The sequence below is a fragment of the Mesoplodon densirostris genome, chromosome 7 (assembly GCF_025265405.1).
Source record: "Mesoplodon densirostris isolate mMesDen1 chromosome 7, mMesDen1 primary haplotype, whole genome shotgun sequence".
Taxonomy (NCBI): Eukaryota; Metazoa; Chordata; class Mammalia; order Artiodactyla; family Ziphiidae; genus Mesoplodon; species Mesoplodon densirostris.
The window spans coordinates 58,181,911-58,202,686 of record NC_082667.1 but is presented as its reverse complement, the minus strand read 5'-3'; the positions used below and the strand labels follow the sequence as shown (position 1 = coordinate 58,202,686).

Here is a 20,776-nt window from a genome sequence, read left to right as displayed (position 1 = left end):
CTGGGTGTGGCCAGTGCATCTGGCTCACTTGCAGCGTCATGGTCTCTCAGCACAACTCAGCCTGCCTTAGGGTCAACATGTTTGATCAAGTAGAAAATGAAAGTCGCTGGATTAACCATGCCAAACTCAGTTCACTCACTGATTCCTTGAGTTAGATGGAGCCAAAGGAAATCACAGGGTAGACGCTGGGCTAATGACTGGGTTCAGATGAACTAGAGTCATCTAAGCTCCATTAATTGCTGTGTAATCTTGAGCAAGTCACTTAAATTTCCTTTGCTCATTCAATGACCATTTGTGGAGCACCTACTTTTTTTTTTAATAGCAATTCCTTTTTATTTATTTATTTATTTATTTATTTATTTATTTTTAAGTTTTTGGCCACCCCACAGAATGTGGGATCTTAGCTCCCCAAACAGGGATCAAACCCACGCCTCCTGTGCTGGAAGGCAGAGTCTTAACAACTGGACCGCTGGGGAAGTCCCTGGAGCACCTACTATTGGCCAAGTATTTTTGTCCCCTCCTGGGGTCCAACTTGTACAGCCACAAGTGAGACAGATAAGTCACGGGTGACAGTAAAACAAAAACCGGTGCTTGGGAACTCTCCTCTCAAGGAAATCCAAATGCAACCTCCAAGAGGATGAGTGGAATGTGGTGGCAGTCTGGTAAGGTATCTCCTCAACTGTGCAATTCCCTACCTGGAGCGAGGCTGTGTGAGCCAAAGGGGGCAAGTCAGACTGGAGCACAGAGAAGAAAAAGCCAGACAGGCTTGGGGATTATCTAGCCCTGTCCAGGGGGCCGGAATGTCCTGATCTGAGGGCATGACTGGCTCCGCTGGGGACAGAAAGGGCCCTGTCTTAGAGGGGGCTGTATCTGACATTGATAGGCCACTACAAGTTTCAACCATTCAACTCACTCTCTACATTCTCAGATGCCACACAGTTGGGATCTGAGCACTAAGCAACCTAATTCTGTGGCCACAAGCCCCTCTATCCCTTATGCATGCCCTCGTGTGACCCTGCTGCTCCTCCCATTCAGACGTGGAGTCTGTATCTCTAATCCCTTGAAACTAGACCTGCTGCTGTATAATAAAGAATTTGTCTGGTCTTTGTCTTGGGTTCTTGGCACTGACCTTCTAAAACCCTGAGTGATAGGAGTATCTTTATTATGCATGACCCTTGGATCATAGCTGAGTTCATGCTAATGAGGTGACTTAGGATGGCAGCTGGCCATACTATAAAGACAACCATGTGATCAGAGGATTGGAATTCGAGCCAGCCTGACCTCTGGGGAAGGGAGAGGGGCTAGAAACTGAGTTCAATCATGTGGCCAATGGTTCAATCAATCGTGGCTATGTAATGAAACTCCAATGAAAGCGCTGGACACTGAGGCTCAAGTGAGCTTCCTGGTTGGTGAACACATCAGATGTGCTGGGAGGGTGACACACTCTCATTCCACAGTAAGAGGGCAAAGCGGCTCTGTGTTTCGAACCCTCCCAGCCCTCATTATGTGTCTTTTTATTTGGCTCATTCTGATTTGTATCCCTTATAGTCAAACTGCGATTGTAAGTATAGTGCTCTCCTGAGTTCTATGAGTCGTTCTAGCAAATTTTTGAACCCGAGGGGGTCACTGGAACTTTAGAATTTATTGCCAGTAGGTCAAGTAGCCTGGGGACCCTCAAACTTACAGCTAGTGTCTGAAGTGAGGGCAGTCTTACTGGGGACTGTGCCCTTAACTTGTGTGATGCATGCTAATTTCAGGTGACTAGCATCAGAATTGTACTGCAGGAATATACTGGCCTTATGACTTGCTTTGCCCAACAGAAAATGCCATTGTTTGAATTTCAGAGCCTTGCTCTCTTGGAACCCTGATGCCACCATGCTGTAAAGAAGTCCAGGATGAAAAGGCAACAAAAGATGCCAAGCCGTGCCAGCTGTCCATGAGTCCAGCTCCCAGCTAACCAGCCAGCTTCAGGCATGTGCCTTGGCTAAACACCAATAGAACCACCTAACCAACCCAAATAATTGTGAGAAATAATAAATTGCTATTGTTTGAAATCAACAACTGTGTTGGTTTGTTAAGTGGCAATAATATAGCAATTGATATAATTTCTCACCCAGTTGTATGTGTGGGGAGGAGGTATACTGAGTTGTGTCCCAAGGATACAGGTTGGCTAACTGTATAGTGGTACTTCTTACTATAAATGAATGAATGAATAAATGAATAAATAAATTAATTTTCAGTTACCGTGTCAGTCTTCATGAGCTTGCTTAGTGAGCATCTACCCTGAGAGAAAAGACAATTTTCTGTGCTGACAAAAATCAAGTGTCTAGGCCTGTGACACTAAGGATTAGACCCCGGATGGTGGTGTGTTTGGCCAGGTTCACTCTAGCTTTGGGGTTTTTTGTTTTGTTTTGTTTTTTTTCACTCTAGCTTTGGGGCAGGGTCTCTTGTTAGGGAGTTTTGGGCTTCATCCTGGTGGCAGCCTCACTTCAATGGCAGCTTGATCACGTGAGGCAGCAACCATTACTACTGAACAGCATCTGAGAACAATGGAAGCTAGTCTGTGGGTAGTGTGAGGTCTGGGACCTGTCTGTTGAGTCTGCTGCTGCATCTCCATAGGCCAGCATAGTGCCTGGAAAATGGTCGGTTCAGTGAATGGGCCTCCTCAGTGTTATATATGTAAATGCCTCTCATTGCTCCATTAACCTATTTTTGTTTATTAAAATTAATGTTCTGACTCAAGGATGCAAATATAAAGTAGGCAGTTCCTACCTCTGAGGCTGAAAATCCAGGATAAGATGAAAACACAACCTCTGAAATAAAAGAGAAACAGAATGAAGGTTGGTGAGAGCGCTAACTGACCCCCAGAGAGGCCAGGGTCTGGGTCTACCACCCACTGTATGCAGCAGGATACCTCCTAGAGGGAGTACTCATTGGTCCTGAGCTTCAGTGCTAACTGGGAAGAGGAACAGCTGTGACATGTGTCAGGTAATAAGCCCTTTGCGCTTAGAAAAAAATTCAAACTCCTTGGCCAGGCTTTTGAGGTCCTGCCTGATCTGGCCCCTGCCTACTTCTCTAATCTTATCTCATGCTACACTGCCCCTCACTCACTATATTTCAGCCACACTGACCTTCTTCCTGACTTTGCAACATGCAAGCTCTTTCGAGCCTCAGAACTATTGGGCAGTCAGTATTGGTCAGAAGGCAAACCAACTGTCTTAGAAGAGAAAAATGTATATAAAAGATAGTCTGTCAGAGAATTTGAAAATACTATTTGTTATATTAGTACAAACAGAGTGTGTTAAGACAGTGAATTCAGGAGAGATAAGTAACTAAGGAGGAGGCTGCAGAGTGATTTCATTCTTGGGATCATCAGACTAAGATGAGCCAATAAAGAGCTCAGTTCAACCTAATAAAGCAAAGCATCTGCTGGGACTGGATTCTGTGCAGGAACTGCTCACCTTTGCCCTGACTAATCCCTTCCACATGTTAATGATATTATGCAGAGAAGGTTACATTAAAATGAAATAAGCAATAGTATGGGTGGAACATCACATGGCATAAACAACTCCTATGACAAGGGTCTGAAAGGAATTTGGGAAAGGTTTGTGCAAAGAACAAAGTAGGAGTTAGCTGAAAGATGGGCCGTGGTCACAAGTGTAGGTGCTAAGCAGTGATCTTCTGGGCAGATAGAGAGCCCCCATATCTAGAAAGATGAACTGAGGTGCACTCTATCCAAACTCATGTCCTGGCCCTCTCCAAAATTACAAGAAGCAACTCCAGAAACCAGAACATGCATTCTAAGTTTCAGACTGGAGACTGTTCAAGAGAAAGATGCACAATCAAGCACTTCCTAATGTCTGAGGAAAATTAACAATATGAAAGAAAGTTATGAAATATAAAAGAAGAACTAGCATCTGAAAAAAAGAAAATTTAACCAAAAGAATAAAAACTTTAAATAGAATAATTAGTGTCCTCTAAGGAATTCAAAAGGCTATTTCATTCTAGAACAAAATCAGTCATTATGGAAGAGAAACTATTAATAATTTTGTAATTTTAAAGTATGATAATCAAATAAAAGATTTAATAAATGTGTTGTACAGAAGAAAAGACCCATTTGAAGAGCTAATTCATAAAATGGAGAATGGAAAGGGGATAAGAAAGAAAATTTTTCCAAGATGATGGAAACCATCTTGGAAAGAATACGAAGTATCTAACAGGATAAACAAAAAAGAACTGCACACCCAGATGCATCTTAGTCAAATTTCCAAAGGAAAAAAGGGAAATATTAAGAGATTCCAGGGAGCAAAAATAGGTTTCCTACCAAGTGATGGGAATCAGATTGGTGTCAGACTTCTCATTGGCAGCAATGGATTTAGAAGGCAATGGAGTAATATCTTCAAAGTTTTCAGTAAAAATTATTTTAAGGCTAGAGTTCTCTATTCAGCAAACTAGCATTCAAGTATGATAACAAAATAAAGGTAATTTTGGACATTTTATGGGCTGAGAAAAATCTACTCTATGCAAACCCTCTTTGAAAGAATCATTCAAACAGCAAAATGAAAAGCAATACAGAATAGGAAACTATCTTTGTGACTATGAGAAAGGGAGATACTTCTCAAACAAGATCCCAAAGGCATAAACCATAAGATAAAATTGTATAGATTTGGTGTGATGGACTGAACTGTGTCATTTCCCCCTCCACAATTCATATGTTGAAGTCCTAACCCCTAGTGCCACAGAATGTGGCTGTATTTGGAAACAGTGCCTTTAAAGAGGTAATTAAGGTTAATAAGGTCATTAGGATAGCCCTAATTCAATATGAAAGGTCTCCTTGTAAGAAGAGGAGATTAGGACGTAGACAATTCAGACAGAGGGATGACCAAATGAGGATACAGCTAGAAGCTGGCCTTCTATAAGCCAAGAAGAAAGCCCTCAAAAGAAACCAAAGCTGACAACACCTTGATCTTGGACTTCTAGCCTCCAGAACCATGAGCAAATAAATATCTGTTGTTTAAAACAAACAGCCTATGGTATTCTGTTACGGCAGTCTTAGCAAACTAATACATTTAGGTAAATCAAAATTAAGAACTTCTCTTCAAAATGTCATCTCTACCATCACAGATGAATTAAACAGATAGGTGATGACAGAATAAAAGAAGAAATTGAAAATATTAAAACTATCAAGGGATATGAAATAGCAATTCATAAAAGTTGAAAACCAAATGGCTAAGTAAATGAAGAAATATTTAACATCACAAATATTCAGAAAAATGGAAATTAAAACAATGAAATATCACTTTATATCTACAAAATAACACAACTTAGAACAATTAAAAAGTTGGGGAATATCAAGTGCAGGCAAGGTTGTAAGGAAACAGGAACCCTGATGTACTACTAGTGTGAGTGTACACTAGAGCCACCATTTTGAAGAACAATCAGGTGGCACTTATTTAAACTACATATGCATATATTCTGCGATCCAACAAAACCACTCCTAGGTAAATATTCCAGAAAAACTCTGGCACAGAGGTATATGCAAGAAACATACACAAGGTAGTCGACCTAGGTGTCCATTAGCAAGGAAATAGATGAATTAAAGTGTGGTTAGAGCATAGTGTGGAATATTATGCATTAGATAAAAGGAAAGAACTGGATGAGCATACAGCAATAAGAACAATCTTAAAAACAGTGCTGGGGCCTCCCTGGTGGCGCAAGTGGTTGAGAGTCCGCCTGCCGATGCAGGGGATACGGGTTCGTGCCCCGGTCTGGGAGGATCCCATATGCCGCGGAGCGGCTGGGCCAGTGAGCCATGGCCGCTGAGCCTGCGCGTCCGGAGCCTGCGCGTCCGGAGCCTGTGCTCCGCAACGGGGGAGGCCACAACAGTGAGAGGCCCGCATACCGCAAAAAAAAAAAAAAAAAAAAAACAGTGCTGAGTGAAAAAACTTAAGTAACAGAATGAGCTCAACAGCATATTACCATTATATAAACTAAAAACACATTACGCACAAAATAATATATACTTTACAAGATACATCCATATATCCAGGAAAATATACCCAGCAAAAAAACCAGATACTTACATGAAAATGGGAAATGGGGGTAGGGATTAAGAATGAAGGAGAAAAAATAAAATAGGGCAAGAGGAGCTTTATAAAGACTAATGGTTAAAGTGCTAACAACCTGAGTTTTATTATTAAATCAACTCTCTGCTCCTAAGTTATACACAGACACATAATAGGGAATGTAAGAAGGAGGAAGATATGAGATATGAGCAGCCGTGGTGAGTACAGAAGTAAGTAAAACTAAGAGTTCAGTCTCTCAGTGTAATTGTTGATGTGCAATTAAAAAAATATTAAAACCACTCAAATCATTATTAGTGTTTATTACTTTATGGGAAGTGATGGGGTAGGGTGGAGTAGGTAAACACATATTAAGATTTTTTTCTTATTAAAGAATAACACTTGGATTTGGTTGATTCTATAGTCTATAGTCTGACTTCAGACTATACTACAAAGCTACAGTAATCAAGACAGTATGGTACTGGCACAAAAACAGAAAGATAGATCAATGGAACAGGATAGAAAGCCCAGAGTTAAACCCACGGACATATGGTCACCTTATCTTTGATAAAGGAGGCAGGAATGTACAGTGGAGAAAGGACAGTCTCTTCAATAAGTGGTGCTGGGAAAACTGGATAGGGACATGTAAAAGTATGAGATTAGATCACTCCCTAACACCATACACAAAAATAAGCTCAAAATGGATTAAAGACCTAAATGTAAGGCCAGACACTATCAAACTCTTAGAGGAAAACATAGGCAGAACACTCTATGACATAAATCACAGCAAGATCCTTTTGGACCCACCTCCTAGAGAAATGGAAATAAAGACAAAAATAAACACATGGGACCTAATGAAGCTTAAAAGCTTTTGCACAGCAAAGGAAACCATAAACAAGACCAAAAGACAACCCTCAGAATGGGAGAAAATATTTGCAAATGAAGCAACTGACAAAGGATTAATCTCCAAAATTTATAAGCAGCTCATGCAGCTCAATAACAAAAAAACAAACAACCCAATCCAAAAATGGGCAGAAGACCTAAATAGACATTTCTCCACAGAAGATATACAGACTGCCAACAAACACATGAAAGGATGCTCAACATCTTTACTCATTAGAGAAATGCAAATCAAAACTACAATGAGATATCATCTCACACCAGTCAGAATGGCCATCATCAAAAAATCTAGAAACGGGGCCTCCCTGGTGGCGCAAGTGGTTGAGAGTCCGCCTGCCGATGCAGGGGATACGGGTTCGTGCCCCGGTCTGGGAGGATCCCATATGCCGCGGAGCGGCTGGGCCCGTGGGCCATGGCCGCTGAGCCTGCGCGTCCGGAGCCTGCGCGTCCGGAGCCTGTGCTCCGCAACGGGGGAGGCCACAGCAGTGAGAGGCCCGCATACCGCAAAAAAAAAAAAAAAAAAAAAAAAAAAAAAAAAAAAAAAAAAAAAAAAAAAAATCTAGAAACAATAAATGCTGGAGAGGGTGTGGAAAAAAGGGAACACTCTTGCACTGCTGGTGGGAATGTGAATTGGTACAGCCACTATGGAGAACAGTATGGAGGTTCCTTAAAAAACTACAAATAGAACTACCATATGACCCAGCAATCCCACTACTGGGCATATACCCTGAGAAAACCATAATTCAAAAAGAGACATGTACCAAAATGTTCATAGCAGCCCTATTTACAATAGCCTGGAGATGGAAACAACCTAAGTGTCCATCATCGGATGAATGGACAAAGAAGACGTGGCACATATATACAATGGAATATTACTCAGCCATAAAAAGAAATGAAATTGAGCTATTTGTAATGAGGTGGATAGACCTAGAGTCTGTCATACAGAGTGAAGTAAGTCAGAAAGAGAAAGACAAATACTGTATGCTAACACATATATATGGAATTTAAGAAAAAAAAGTGTCATGAAGAACATAGGGGTAAGACAGGAATAAAGACACAGACCTACTAGAGAATGGACTTGAGGATATGGGGAGGGGGAAGGGTAAGCTGTGACAAAGTGAAAGAGCAGCATGGACATATATACACTACCAATCGTAAGGTAGATAGCTAGTGGGAAGCAGCCGCATAGCACAGGGAGATCAGCTCGGTGCTTTGTGACCGCCTGGAGGGGTGGGATAGGGAGGGTGGGAGGGAGACGCAAAAGGGAGGGGATATGGAAACATATGTATATGTATAACTGAGTAAATTTGTTATAAGGCAAAAAATTAAAAAAAATAAAAATAAAAAAATATATAAAAATGAAGGCTTCTCCCTCAAAAAAAAAAAAAAAAAAAAGAAACAAACAAAGCAATCAAAAAAAAAAAAAAGCCAAAAAACAAAAAAACCTGAGGAACTTAAAAGGACAGAGAAAATGATTCCTTGAAATGTTTAAGGCTTTCCTAGAAATATCTAGGCAAAGAATGACACTTTTTTTCTGTAAAATGCTCATGATTCTATTCCTATAACCTGTAATTACACCTACTAACATATTCTGCTTTTACCTCCTTTTTGTTCCTCCCATATAATACAGTGTTTCATACACAACAGATTGTCAATAAGTATATGATTAATTGCAACAGGAAAATTTTCAGGTGTAAAATGTTATATAGTATAGCTCAGTCAATGTAATTTTTTAAAAACATCTGTCCCTCTACAAATGCCCCAATTTCTTTCCTTAAAAAAAAAAAAAAAAAAAAAGAATAACACTTGGATTTGGTTGATTCTAGGTATTGATAGACAAAGGTGAGTTTAAATATGTGGATTAAAAGGTCTAGGGTAACTACTGAAATGGAAATGAGATGTATAACTTTAAACAACTAGAGAAAAAGTAGAATTAAAAGAAAACGCATTCAGTGCTCACAGGAGGCACAAAAGAAGGAAAAAACATGGTAAATAGAAAACATATGGAGAAGGCAATCAAGATGGTGGAGCAGGGGGACGTGGAGCTCACCTCCCCCAACAGTTCTCACAGAATTACCTACTAAAAGCTGGCAGAAGAGCTCACACAACCAGAGCTGCAAGAAAGATCCCCATGTAACCAGGTAGGAGGAAGGGAAAAGGGAGAAGAAGAGGAATTGGGATGGGACCTGCATGCTTGGGAGGGAGCTATGAAAGAGGAAAGCTTCCCTTACCCTGGGAACCTCCTTCACCCGTTGGGAGGTCCGCCAGGACAGACAAGGAGATTCAGAGGCCCGAGAGGAGAGTGTGGGAGCTGGCCTGCAGCCCCACAGTGTAGAGACTGACCAGCACAGATGGTCCTGGCCACGCTGCTGCATTTCCCAGCCCGAGACACGCGCCTGCTGGTGTGTGCGTATTGGGTACTGAAACTTGGGCTTCAGAGACCCCGGGAAAGGACTAGGTTTGGCTGTGCGGAGACAGCCCAAAGCATCTGGAGCATGGCCCAGCCCACAACTGGGGGCACATGCAGGTCTGAGCGTGAGTCCAGCAGAGGAGCCCCACTGTCAACATGGGAAAGGAGGGGCATGGGTCCACCACAGCAGCCTTATTGTCAGTGTGCTCACAGCAGGTGCGGCTCTGGTCGCCGCAGGTTCTGTGCACGTGGTGGGCCCATGAGCAGATGCACGCCTGAGGGATGTCTGAGTTGATTACCGGCAATCCCACTGCTGGCGCCTGGGATGCAGCTCTGGTGGGTTCTCACTTGCAGGTTTGGGGGCCAGGACTGCACACACAGGTCTGAGGGCCATCTGAGCTGACTATCTGTGGGCTTAGGGGACACAGCTCCTGCAGGTTTATGTGCCAGCGGCTTTGTGAGAGCACATGAGTGCCTAAGGGACCTCTGAGCTGAATACCGGAGCTCCTAAGCAGAGGCGACCATTCAGGACAATGCCAGCATCAGTGATCTTTGTGGGCACTCACACAGGGTGGCAGGTGGCATCATAGAATCACACGTTCTGGCAGACAGCTCCTAGGGAAGAACACTCACTGGCTCTTTTCCCAGTAGGAGAACTCCAGTCCCGCTTACCTCACACCACAGCTTAGAACCGGATCTGAGGGCTTCTACTCCAACAGCTGGGGAGCAGACCCTGCCCCCAACAGGGCTGAGACAACCAAAGAGCAAAGAGGAGGCACCACCTAATATCCAGTGCAGGCTCTGGTCACCACAACACCAAACGCACCCCCTCTTTGTCAAGGGGACAAAGGCCAGCAGACCCTTAGGAAAGACGTGGCAGGCATCCATACTAAACACAGCCCTCGTACCAAAAATACTGGACCCAAGCAGGCTACACAGGGATGCTCCCACATGAAAACAGCCCTTCAAGACCACAGTAGGTAACTGTTTCTCCTAAATTCATAAAGTCTGAGATATACAAGAAAAATGAAAAAGCAGAGGAGTTATTCCCAATTAAAAGAACAAGAGAAATCCCCTGAAAGAACAACAATGTAACAGACCTCTGCAGTCTACCAGACCCTGAGTTCAAAAAGGAGGTAATAAAAATGCTGAGGGAATTAAGAAGGGCTATCAATAGAAATGTGGATCACTGTAACAGGGAACTAGAAACTATAAAGAGGAGCCAATCAAAATTAGATAACTCAACTGCTGAGATGAAAACTGAGCTAAAGGCGATGAATAGCAGGTCTAATAATGCAATAGAACAAATAAGTGATCTGGAAGGTAGAATAACAGCAATCCACCCAATCAGAACAGCAGACAGAAAGACAATGGAAAAAAAAATGAAAGCAACATATGAGATCTATGAGATAATATAAAGCATGCCAATATATGCATAATAGGAATCTCAGAAGGAGAAGAAAGAAAAAGGAGATTTAAAATGTATTTGAAGAAATTACGGCTGAAAACTTCCCAAACCTAAAGAAGGAAACAGATATCCAGGTATAGGAAGCACAGAGGGTCCCAAACAAGATGAACCCCAACAGACCTGCTCTAAGACATACCATAATTAAAATGGCAAAATTTAAAGAGAGGATTCTAAAGGCAGCAAGTGAAAAACAAAGTCAGTTACAAGGGAACCCCCATAAGGCCATCAGCTGATTTCTCTGCAGAAACTTTGCAGGCCAAAAGGGAGCAGCAAAATATATTCAAAGTACTGAAAGGGAAAAACCTGTAACCTAGGATACTCTACCCAGCAAGATTATCATTTAGAATAGAAGAATAAATAAAAAATTTCTCAGATAAGCAAAAACTAAAAGAATACAGCAATACTAAACATATCTTAAAAGAAATATTGAAAGGTTTTCTCTAAACAGAAAAGAAGCAAGAATATATAGGAAAGGGAAAATCACAATAGAAAAGGTAAATATATAAAAGGACTGAAGATCACTTAAATAAGCCAGTATATAGATTAAAAAAAAACCAACAAAATTATATGAAAGCAATTATAACTACAGTGAACAGCAAAAGGATAAACATGAAGATGTAAAATAGGACATCAAAGTCATGAAATGTTGGGGAGGGGAGTTAGAAAATGTAGATCTTTTAGAATGTGTTTGAGCTTATATGACCACCAGTCTAAAGCAAGTAGATATGGATTAACATACTTGAAAACCAGGGTAACCACAAATCAAAACATACAATAGATTCACAAAAGCTAAAAAGAAAGGAACTCAAGCATAATACAAAAGAAAGTCATCAAACCACAAAAGGAAAACAAAAAGAAGAAAGGAACAAAGAAGAAATACAAAATTGACTGGAAAACAAGATTTTAAATGACAGTAAATACATACTTATCAATAATTACTTTAAATGTCAATGGACTAAATGCTCCAATCAAAAGACACAGAGTGGCAGATTGGAGAATAAAACAGGAACCTACAATATGCTGCCTACAGGAGACCCACTTTAGGGTGAAAGACACATACAGATGGAAAGTGAGGGGATGGAAAAAGATATCTCATGCAATGACATGAAAGCAGGGGTAGCAATACTCATATGAGACAAAATAGACTTCAAAACTAAGGCCATAAAAAAAGACAAAGGATGCTATATCATGATAAAAGGATCAATACAAGAAGAGGGGGCTTCCCTGGTGGCACAGTGGTTGGGAGTCCGCCTGCCAATGCAGGGGACACAGGTTCGTGCCCCGGTCTGGGAGGATCCCACATGCCGTGGAGCGGCTGGGCCTGTGAGCCATGGCTGCTGGGCCTGCGCGTCCACAGCCTGTGCTCCACAACAGGAGAGGCCACAGCAGTGAGAGGCCCGCATACCGCAAAAAAAAAAAAAACAAGAAGAGGATATTACACTTGTTAACATATGTGCACCCAAAATAGCAGCACCTAAATACATAAAACAAATACTAACAGACATAAAGGGAGAAATTGATGGTAATACAATAATAGTAGGAGAATTGAACACCCCACTTACATCAATGGACAGATCTTCCAGACAGAAAATCAATAAGGCAACAGAGATCTTAAATGACACAATAGGACAGTTAGATTTAATTGATATCTACAGGACACTACATCCAAAAAAACCAGAATACACATTCTTTTCAAGTGCACAGGGAACATTCTCCAGGATAAATCACATATTAGTTCACGAAACAAGCATCAACAAATTTAAGAGAATACAAATTATTTCGAGCATCTTTTCTGACCACAACAGGATGAAACTAGAAATCAACCACAGAAAGAAAAATGAGAAAAAAGCAATTACACAGAAACTAAACAACATGCTATTAAAAAACCAATGGGCCGACAATAAAATCAAAGAGGAAATAAAAAATATCTCGAGATAAATGACAATGAAAACACAATCATACAAAATCTATGGGATGCATCAAAAGCAGTTTAGAGGAAAGCTCATAGCAATACAGGCCTTCCTCAAAAAAAACCAAGAAAAATCCCAAATAGACAACCTAACCTACAACCTAAAAGAATTAGAAAAAACAAACAAAACCTAAAGTCAGCAGAAGAAAGAAAATAACAAAGATCAGAGAGGAAATAAATAAAATAAAAAAAGAATAGAAAAAATATCAATAAAACCAAGAGCTGGTTTTTTGAAAGGACAAACAAAATCAACAAACCTGTGGCCAGGCTCACCAAGAAGAGTGGACCCAAATAAACAAAATAAGAAATGAAAGAGCAGAAATAACAACCAATTCCACAGAAATATGAATTTCATAAGAAGATATTATGAACACATATATGCCAACAAAATGGACAACTTAAAAGAAATGGACAAGTTTCTAGAAACATACAGCCTACCAAAACTGAATCAAAAAGAAACAATCTGAACAGACTGATCACTAGAAGTGAAACAGAATCTGTAATTTAAAAAAAAATAACAAAAACTCCCTGCAAACAAAAGTTTAGGACTGGATGGCTTCACTGGGGAATTCTACCAAAGATACAAAGAAGAACTTATACCTATCCTTCTCAAACTCTTCCAAAAGACTGAAGAAAAGGGAACACTCCCAAAGTCATTCTATGAAGCCACCATCATCCTTATACCAAAACCAGACAAAGACACTACCAAAAAAGAAAATTATAGGCCAATATCTCTGATGAATGCAGGTGCAAAAATCCTCAACAAAATATTAGCAAACAGAATCCAACAACACATAAAAAATCACTAGTATATGATTTATCCTGGACACCACAATCAAGTTGGATTCATCCCAGGGTTTCAAGGATGGTTCAACATACGCAAATCAATGTGATACACCACATCAACAGAAGAAATGACAATAACCACACAGTCATTTCAATAGATGCAGAAAAAGCATTTCATAAAATTCAGCATCCATTCATGATAAAAACTCTCACCAAAAGTGGGTATAGAGAGAACGTATCTCAAATTAATAAAAGCTATTTATGACAAACCTATAGCCAACATAATACTCAACTGTGAAAAGCTGGAAGCCTTACAGCTAAAATCTGGAACAAGACAAGGATGCCCACTCTCACCACTTCTATTCAACACAGTATTGTAAGTCCTAACCACAGCAATGAGATAAGAAAAAGAAATAAAAAATATCTAAATGGAAAGGGAGGGACTTCCCCGGTGGTCCAGTGGGTAAGACTCCACGCTCCCAACGCAGGGGGCCCAGGTGTGACCCCTGGTCGGGGAACTAGATCCCACATGCATGCCGCAACTAAGAAGTCTGCATGCTGAAACTAAAAAAAAAAAAAAAAAAAGATCCCACGTGCCACAACTAAGACCCAGCACAGCCAAAATAAAATAATAATAATAAATAAATATTTAAAATAAATAAATAAACTGGAAGGGAAGAGGTAAAATTGTCATTATATGCAGATGACATTATACTATATATAGAAAACCCTAAAGACTCCACACAAAAACTACTAGAACTGATAAATGAATTCAGCAAGGTAGCAGGATACAAGATTAACATACAGAAATCAGTTGCAATTCTTTACACTAACAATGAGATATCAGAAAGTAAAAAAAGATCCCTTTTAAAATCACATCAAAAAGAATAAAATACTTAGGAATAAACATGACCAAGTAGGTGAAAGACTTATATGCTGAGAACTATAAAACATAGATAAAGGAAATGAAGATGATTTAAAGAAATGGAAAGATATACCACGCTCTTGGATTGGAAGAATGAATGGTGTTAAAATGGCCATACTATCCAAAGCAATCTACAGTTTAATGCGATCCTTATCAAATTACCCAACATATTTTACAAAACTAGAATAATCTTAAAATTTATATAGAACCATAAAAGACCCAAAGTTGCCACAGCAATCCTGAGGAAAAAAGAACAAAGTTGGAGGAATAAGGCTCCCAGACTTCAGACAATACTACAAAGCTACAGTAATCAAAACAGCATGGTATCGGCACAAAAACAGACATATAAATCAATGGAACAGAATAGAGAGCCCAGAAATAAACCCACACACCTATGGTCAATTAAGCTTTGACAAAGGAGGCAAGAACATACAATAGAGAAAAGAAAGTCTCTTTGGCAAATGGTGTTGGGAAAGCTGGACAGCCACATGTAAAGCAATGAAGTTAGAACACTCCCTCACACTCTACACAAAAATAAACTTAAAATGACTTAAAGACATAAATATAAGACATGACACCATAAAACTCCTAGAAGAGAACATAGGCAAAACATTCTCTGACATAAATCGTCAACATTTTCTTAGGTCAGTCTTCCAAGGCAATAGAAATAAAAGTAAAAATAAACAAATGGGACCTAATCAAACTGCAAGCTTTTGCACAGCAAAGGAAACCATAAAACAAAACAAAAAGACAACCTACAGAATGGGAGAAAACACTTGCAAATGATGCAACTGACAATGCGTTAATATCAATAATATACAAACAGCTCATACAATTCAATAACAAAAAATAAACAACCCAATCAAAAAAATGGGCAGAAGACGTAAATAGACATTCTCCATTGAAGACATACAGGTGGCCAACAGGCACATGAAAAGATGTTCAACATTGCTAATTATTAGAGAAATGCAAATCAAAACTACAATGAGTGGGCTTCCCTGATGGCGCAGTGGTTGAGAGTCCGCCTGCCGATGCAGGGGACACGGGTTCGTGCCACGGTCTGGGAAGATCCCACATGCGCGGAGTGGCTGGGCCCGTGAGCCATGGCCGTTGGGCCTGCGCGTCCGGAGCCTGTGCTCCGCAACGGGAGAGGCCCACATACCGCAAAAAAAAAAAAAAAAAAAAAAAAAAAAAAAAACCCCAAACTACAATGAGGTATCACCTCACACCAATCAGAAGGGCCATCATCTAAAAGTCTACCAATAATAAATGCTGGAGCAGGTATGGAGAAAAGGGAACCCTTGTACACTGTTGGTGGGAATGTAAATTGGTGCAGCCAGTATGGAAAACAGTATGGAGGTTCCTTAAAAAACTAAAAATGGAGTTACCATATGATACAGCAATCCCGCTCTTGGGCATATATCCAGAAAAGATGAAAACTCTAATTCAAAGTGAAACATGCATCCTCAATGTTCATAGCAGCACTATTTACAATAGCCATGACATGGAAGCAACCTAAGTGTCCATAAACAGATGAATGGATAAAGAAGATGTGATACACACAAATAGAATACTACTCAGCCATATAAAAGAATGAAATAATGCCATTTGCAACAACATGCACGGACCTACAGATTATACTAAGTGAAGTAAGTCAGACAGAGAAAGACAAATATATGATATCACTTATATGTGGAACCTAAAAAATAGTATAAATAAACTTATTTACAAAAAACAAACAGACTCAAAGATATAGAAAAGAAACTCATCGTTACCAAAGGGGAAGAAGGGAGAGGCATAACTGGGAGTATGGGATTAACAGATGCATACCACTATATATAAAGTAGATAAACAACAAGGATTTACTGTATAGTGCAGGGAACTATTTTCACTATCTTGTAATAAACTAAAATGGAAAAGAATTGGGAAAAAAGAATATAGATATATACATATATATGTATAACTGAATCACTCTGATGTACACCTCAAACTAATACAATATTGTAAATCAACTATATTTTAATTTAAAAAAGGAAAAAAAGAATATATATTAAACGTTTTAAAAAAGAAAATATACACTACTGATGATAGAAATAAATCAAAACATCAATAATCACAATGTGAGTGAGTTGAATTCTTCTATTAAAAGAAAAAGACCCATACTGGGGAAAATAGGAGGGTTATATTGTTTTTGAGATATTACAAAATAAGTGTTCATATCAAACAAAATGGAGGCCCAGGCTGAGGCCAAAAGTATTAAGATAAGGTGGAATATTTTACAGTGATTAAAAGATACAATGTACTAGGTAATAGTCATGATCCTCATAATGGAACTGAACCAATTTAGTAATAAAAAGTGCCAGAAACATAGGAGACACTGACAAACCCACAATAGTGGTAAGAGACTTTAATATACCTGTTTCCAAAGTTAACAAACCAAGTAGACACAAAAATAATCTTGGGGAAAATCTGAATAACATAATTGTGCCAATTATTAAGCTATTATTTTTTAATTTCAAACCCACCCTTCTCTATTCTGCTTTGAGATGATGGAGCTGGGGTTCTGAAAACCATTTTTCTGCTTTGCCAGCTGCCTTCCTGTTAGACTCTGACAATAGGGGTTGGGGCTAGGGGGAGACTGCAAAGCTGGAAGAAGAAAAGGCTTGCTTCCACCAGTCTGCTTCCCATGGGTTTCCCAACTGCTCGTGATATGAATGTTGCTGGAGTAATGTCACTTCATCCCAGCTTCAGCAAGTCCCTCCCCAGCAGCAGCTGAATCCAGTTTGCAGTTTTCCAACCTTTATAAACCAGCTTCAGGGATACCAGCACCAGCCAGTCAGTCTCCTCCTTGCAGAGATTTGGGGTCTCAGCTCCATGAGGCCCCTCTGAGCTCAGAGACACCAGCAGCCAAGCTCTAAAGGGCTTCTCTTCCAAGCTTCTGAATTTTAATAAATCCAACCTCTTCCCACAAAGGAAAGCCCAGGCTCAGATGGCTTCATGGTGAATTCTTCCAAAATTTAAGGAAGATATAATCTCAATCTTATACAAACTTTCCCAAGCAACAGAAAAACAGTGAATATTTCTCCAAACACATTTTATGAGGCAAACATAACTTTGACTGTAAATCCTGACGAGAACATTATAACAAAAGAAACTAATATACCCACATATCTCCTGAACATAGATTTCAAAATCCTTGACAAAATATCAATCAGCAAGTTAAATCATGACCAAGTGGGGTTTATCCTGGGAATGCAAGTCTGGTTCAACATTCAAAAATTGATATAAAATAAACAGGTGGGATTATATCAAACTAAAAAGCTTTTGCACAGCAAAGGGAACCATCAACAAAATGAAAAGACAACCTACTGAATGGGAGAACATATTTTAAAATTCTATATCTGGACAAGGGGTTACTATCCAAATATATTTTTAAAAAACTCAGAGGGGCCTCCCTGTTGGCGCAGTGGTTGAGAGTCCGCCTGCCAATGCAGGGGACACGGGTTTGTGCCCTGGTCCAGGAGGATCCCACATGCTGCGGAGCGGCTAGGCTCGTGAGCCATGGCCGCTGAGCCTGAGCGGCCGGAGCCCGTGCTCCACAACAGGAGAGGCCACAACAGTGAGAGGCCCACGTATCACAAAATAAATAAATAAATAAATAAATAAAATAAAATGTGCTGTGTCCCTTTAAAAAAAAACAACTCAGAAAACTCAATAGCAAAAAAACAAAGAATCAAGAGGATATGAATAGACATCTTTCCAAAGAAGACATGCAAATGGCCTACAGGTACATGACAATATGCTCAACATCACTAATCATCAAGGAGAAGCAAATCAAAACCACAATGAGATATTACCTCACACCTGTTAGAATGGCTGTTATCAAAAGGAAAAGAAATAACAAGGGTTGGCGAGGATGTGGAGAAAAGGGAACTGTTGTGCACTGTTGGTGGGAATGTAAATTGGTGCAGCTATTATGGAAAACAGTATGGAGGTTCATCAAAAAAACTGAAAACAGAACTACAATATGATCCAGAAGTTCCACTTCTGGGTATTTACCCAAAGAAAATAAAATGCACCCTTATGTTCATTGCAGCATCATTTACAATAGCCAAGACACAGAAACAACCTAAATGTCCATCCATGGACGAATGGATAAGGAAAATGTGATTTTATATATATGTACACACACACACATATGTAAATTATTCAGCCGTAAAAAAGAATGATACCTTGCCATTTGCAACAACATGGTTAGGCCCTGAAGGCATTATGTAAAGTGAAATAAGCCAGACAGAAAAAGATAAATACCATATGATCTCCCTTAAATGTGGAATCTAAAGAAAAACCAACCCAAACCAAAACAAAAAGACTGAGCTCATGGATATAAAGAACAGACTGGTGGCTGCCTGAGGCAGGGGATGGGGGGGTGGGCGAAATGGGTGAAGGGGGTGAAAAGGTACAAATTCCCAGTTATATATGGGAATGTAATGAATAAAGCGTGGTGACTATAGCTAACAATACTGTATTGTGTATTTGAAAGTAGCTAGGAGAGTGGATCTTTAAAGTTCTCATTACATGAAAAAAATTTTTTTGTAACTAGGTATGGTGACAGATATTAACTGAACTTTAAAAAAATCAATGTAATGAACCATATTAATAGATTAAAGAAAAATCACGATTGTCTCAATAGATGCAGAAAAAGCATTTGACAAAATTCAATACCCATGCATAATAAAAACCGTCAGCAAACTAGGAAAACAAAGAAATTTCTTTAATCTGATAAAAGGCATTTACAAAAATATCTACAGCTAACTCATAATTTTGAAATAGTGAACAGTTTCCCCCTGAGGTTGGGAACAACACAAGGATGTTCACTATCACCACTTCTCTCAACATCATACTAGAAGTCTTAGCCAGTGAAATAAAGAAATAAAAAGGCATAAGAGGCATAAGATTGGTAGAGAATAAATGAAATGGTCATTATCTGTAAACGTCACGATCGTGAACATAGGTAATCCGAAAGAACATGCAAATGACTAAAAGTGCTAAGTGAATTTAGAAAGGTTACTGGATACATGTTCAATATTGGAAATGAAATATAAAAAAGCAATACCACTGATGATAGCATAAAGAAGACCAAATACCTAGGAATAAATCTAATGAAAGATATGCATAACCTTGCCATTGAAGCCTACAAAGCATTGTTGAGAATTTTAAAAGATCTAAAAAATGGTAGGATATATTATTTTAATGAGGCAATTCTCTCCAAATTGGTCTGTAGGTTCAATGCAATTCCAATCAAAATCCCAGCAGGATTTTGTTTGGAAGTTGATAAGCTGATTCTAAAATTTGCATAGAATTTGCATAGTTTGTATGCAAAGGTCTTACAATACCTGTAGCAATTTTGAAGAAGAACATCACAGCTGTAGAATTTCACCATCAGTTGTCAAAACTTGTTACAAAGCTACAGTTGTTTAGATACATACACTGTCACCTGCCTTACCACAATGCCTCCCCAACAACTCAGTGGGGAAAATGATATAGTCTTTTCAACAAATGGTGCTGGGTCAATCAGATATCCATATAAAAGAGTTAACTTTGACTCTACCTCACACTATATACAAAAATTAATTCTAGATAGATCATAGACCAAATGTAAAAACTAAAATAATCAAGCTTCTAGAAGGAAATACAGAAAAATATCTTCATGGCTTGAGGCATGTAAAGAAGTCTTGATCAGGAAATAGAAAGCACTAACTATAAAGATTGATGAATTGGATTTCATTAAAATTAAGAACTTCTGTTCACCAAAATTCACCAGTAATATGAAAAAGCAAGCCACAGACTGAGAAAAGATTTTTGTGATATATGGATCTACCAGGAACTTGTATCCAAGATACATAAAGGACTCAAATCAACAACAACAACAAAAAGGATACACAACCCAATTTAAATACAGGCAACAGGCGAATAAGCATGTCCAAAAGAGGATATCAAAGTGACCAATAAACATATAAAAAGATACTCAACATCATTAGTCACTTGAGAAATGCAAATCGAAACCACAATGAGATATCACTACCTATCTACCAAAACCAGTAAAATGAAAAAGACTGATGGTACCAAGTATTTGTGAGGATATGGAATAACTGGAAATCTCTTACATTAATATGGGATTGAAAATTGCTACAACCCCATTGGAAAAGTATTTGGCAGTATCCACTAATGCTAAACAAACTTTTACACTCTGAGG

At 39.3% G+C, this 20,776-nt stretch overlaps 1 protein-coding gene across 6 annotated transcripts in view; it reads right to left on the bottom strand.

Annotated features, from left to right (window-relative positions):
* Positions 1–20,776, bottom strand: part of XRRA1 (X-ray radiation resistance associated 1) — an 89,739-nt gene that overhangs the window by 27,900 nt on the left and 41,063 nt on the right. For 5 of the 6 annotated variants that reach the window (XM_060104929.1, XM_060104926.1, XM_060104928.1 and 2 more), the window contains one exon: positions 2,773–2,813. The exons of the other annotated variant lie outside the window; for it this stretch is intronic. In XM_060104929.1, coding sequence (XP_059960912.1) covers positions 2,773–2,813 — 41 coding nt within the window. The remainder of the gene's footprint in view (positions 1–2,772; positions 2,814–20,776) is intronic. 6 annotated transcript variants of the gene reach the window in all.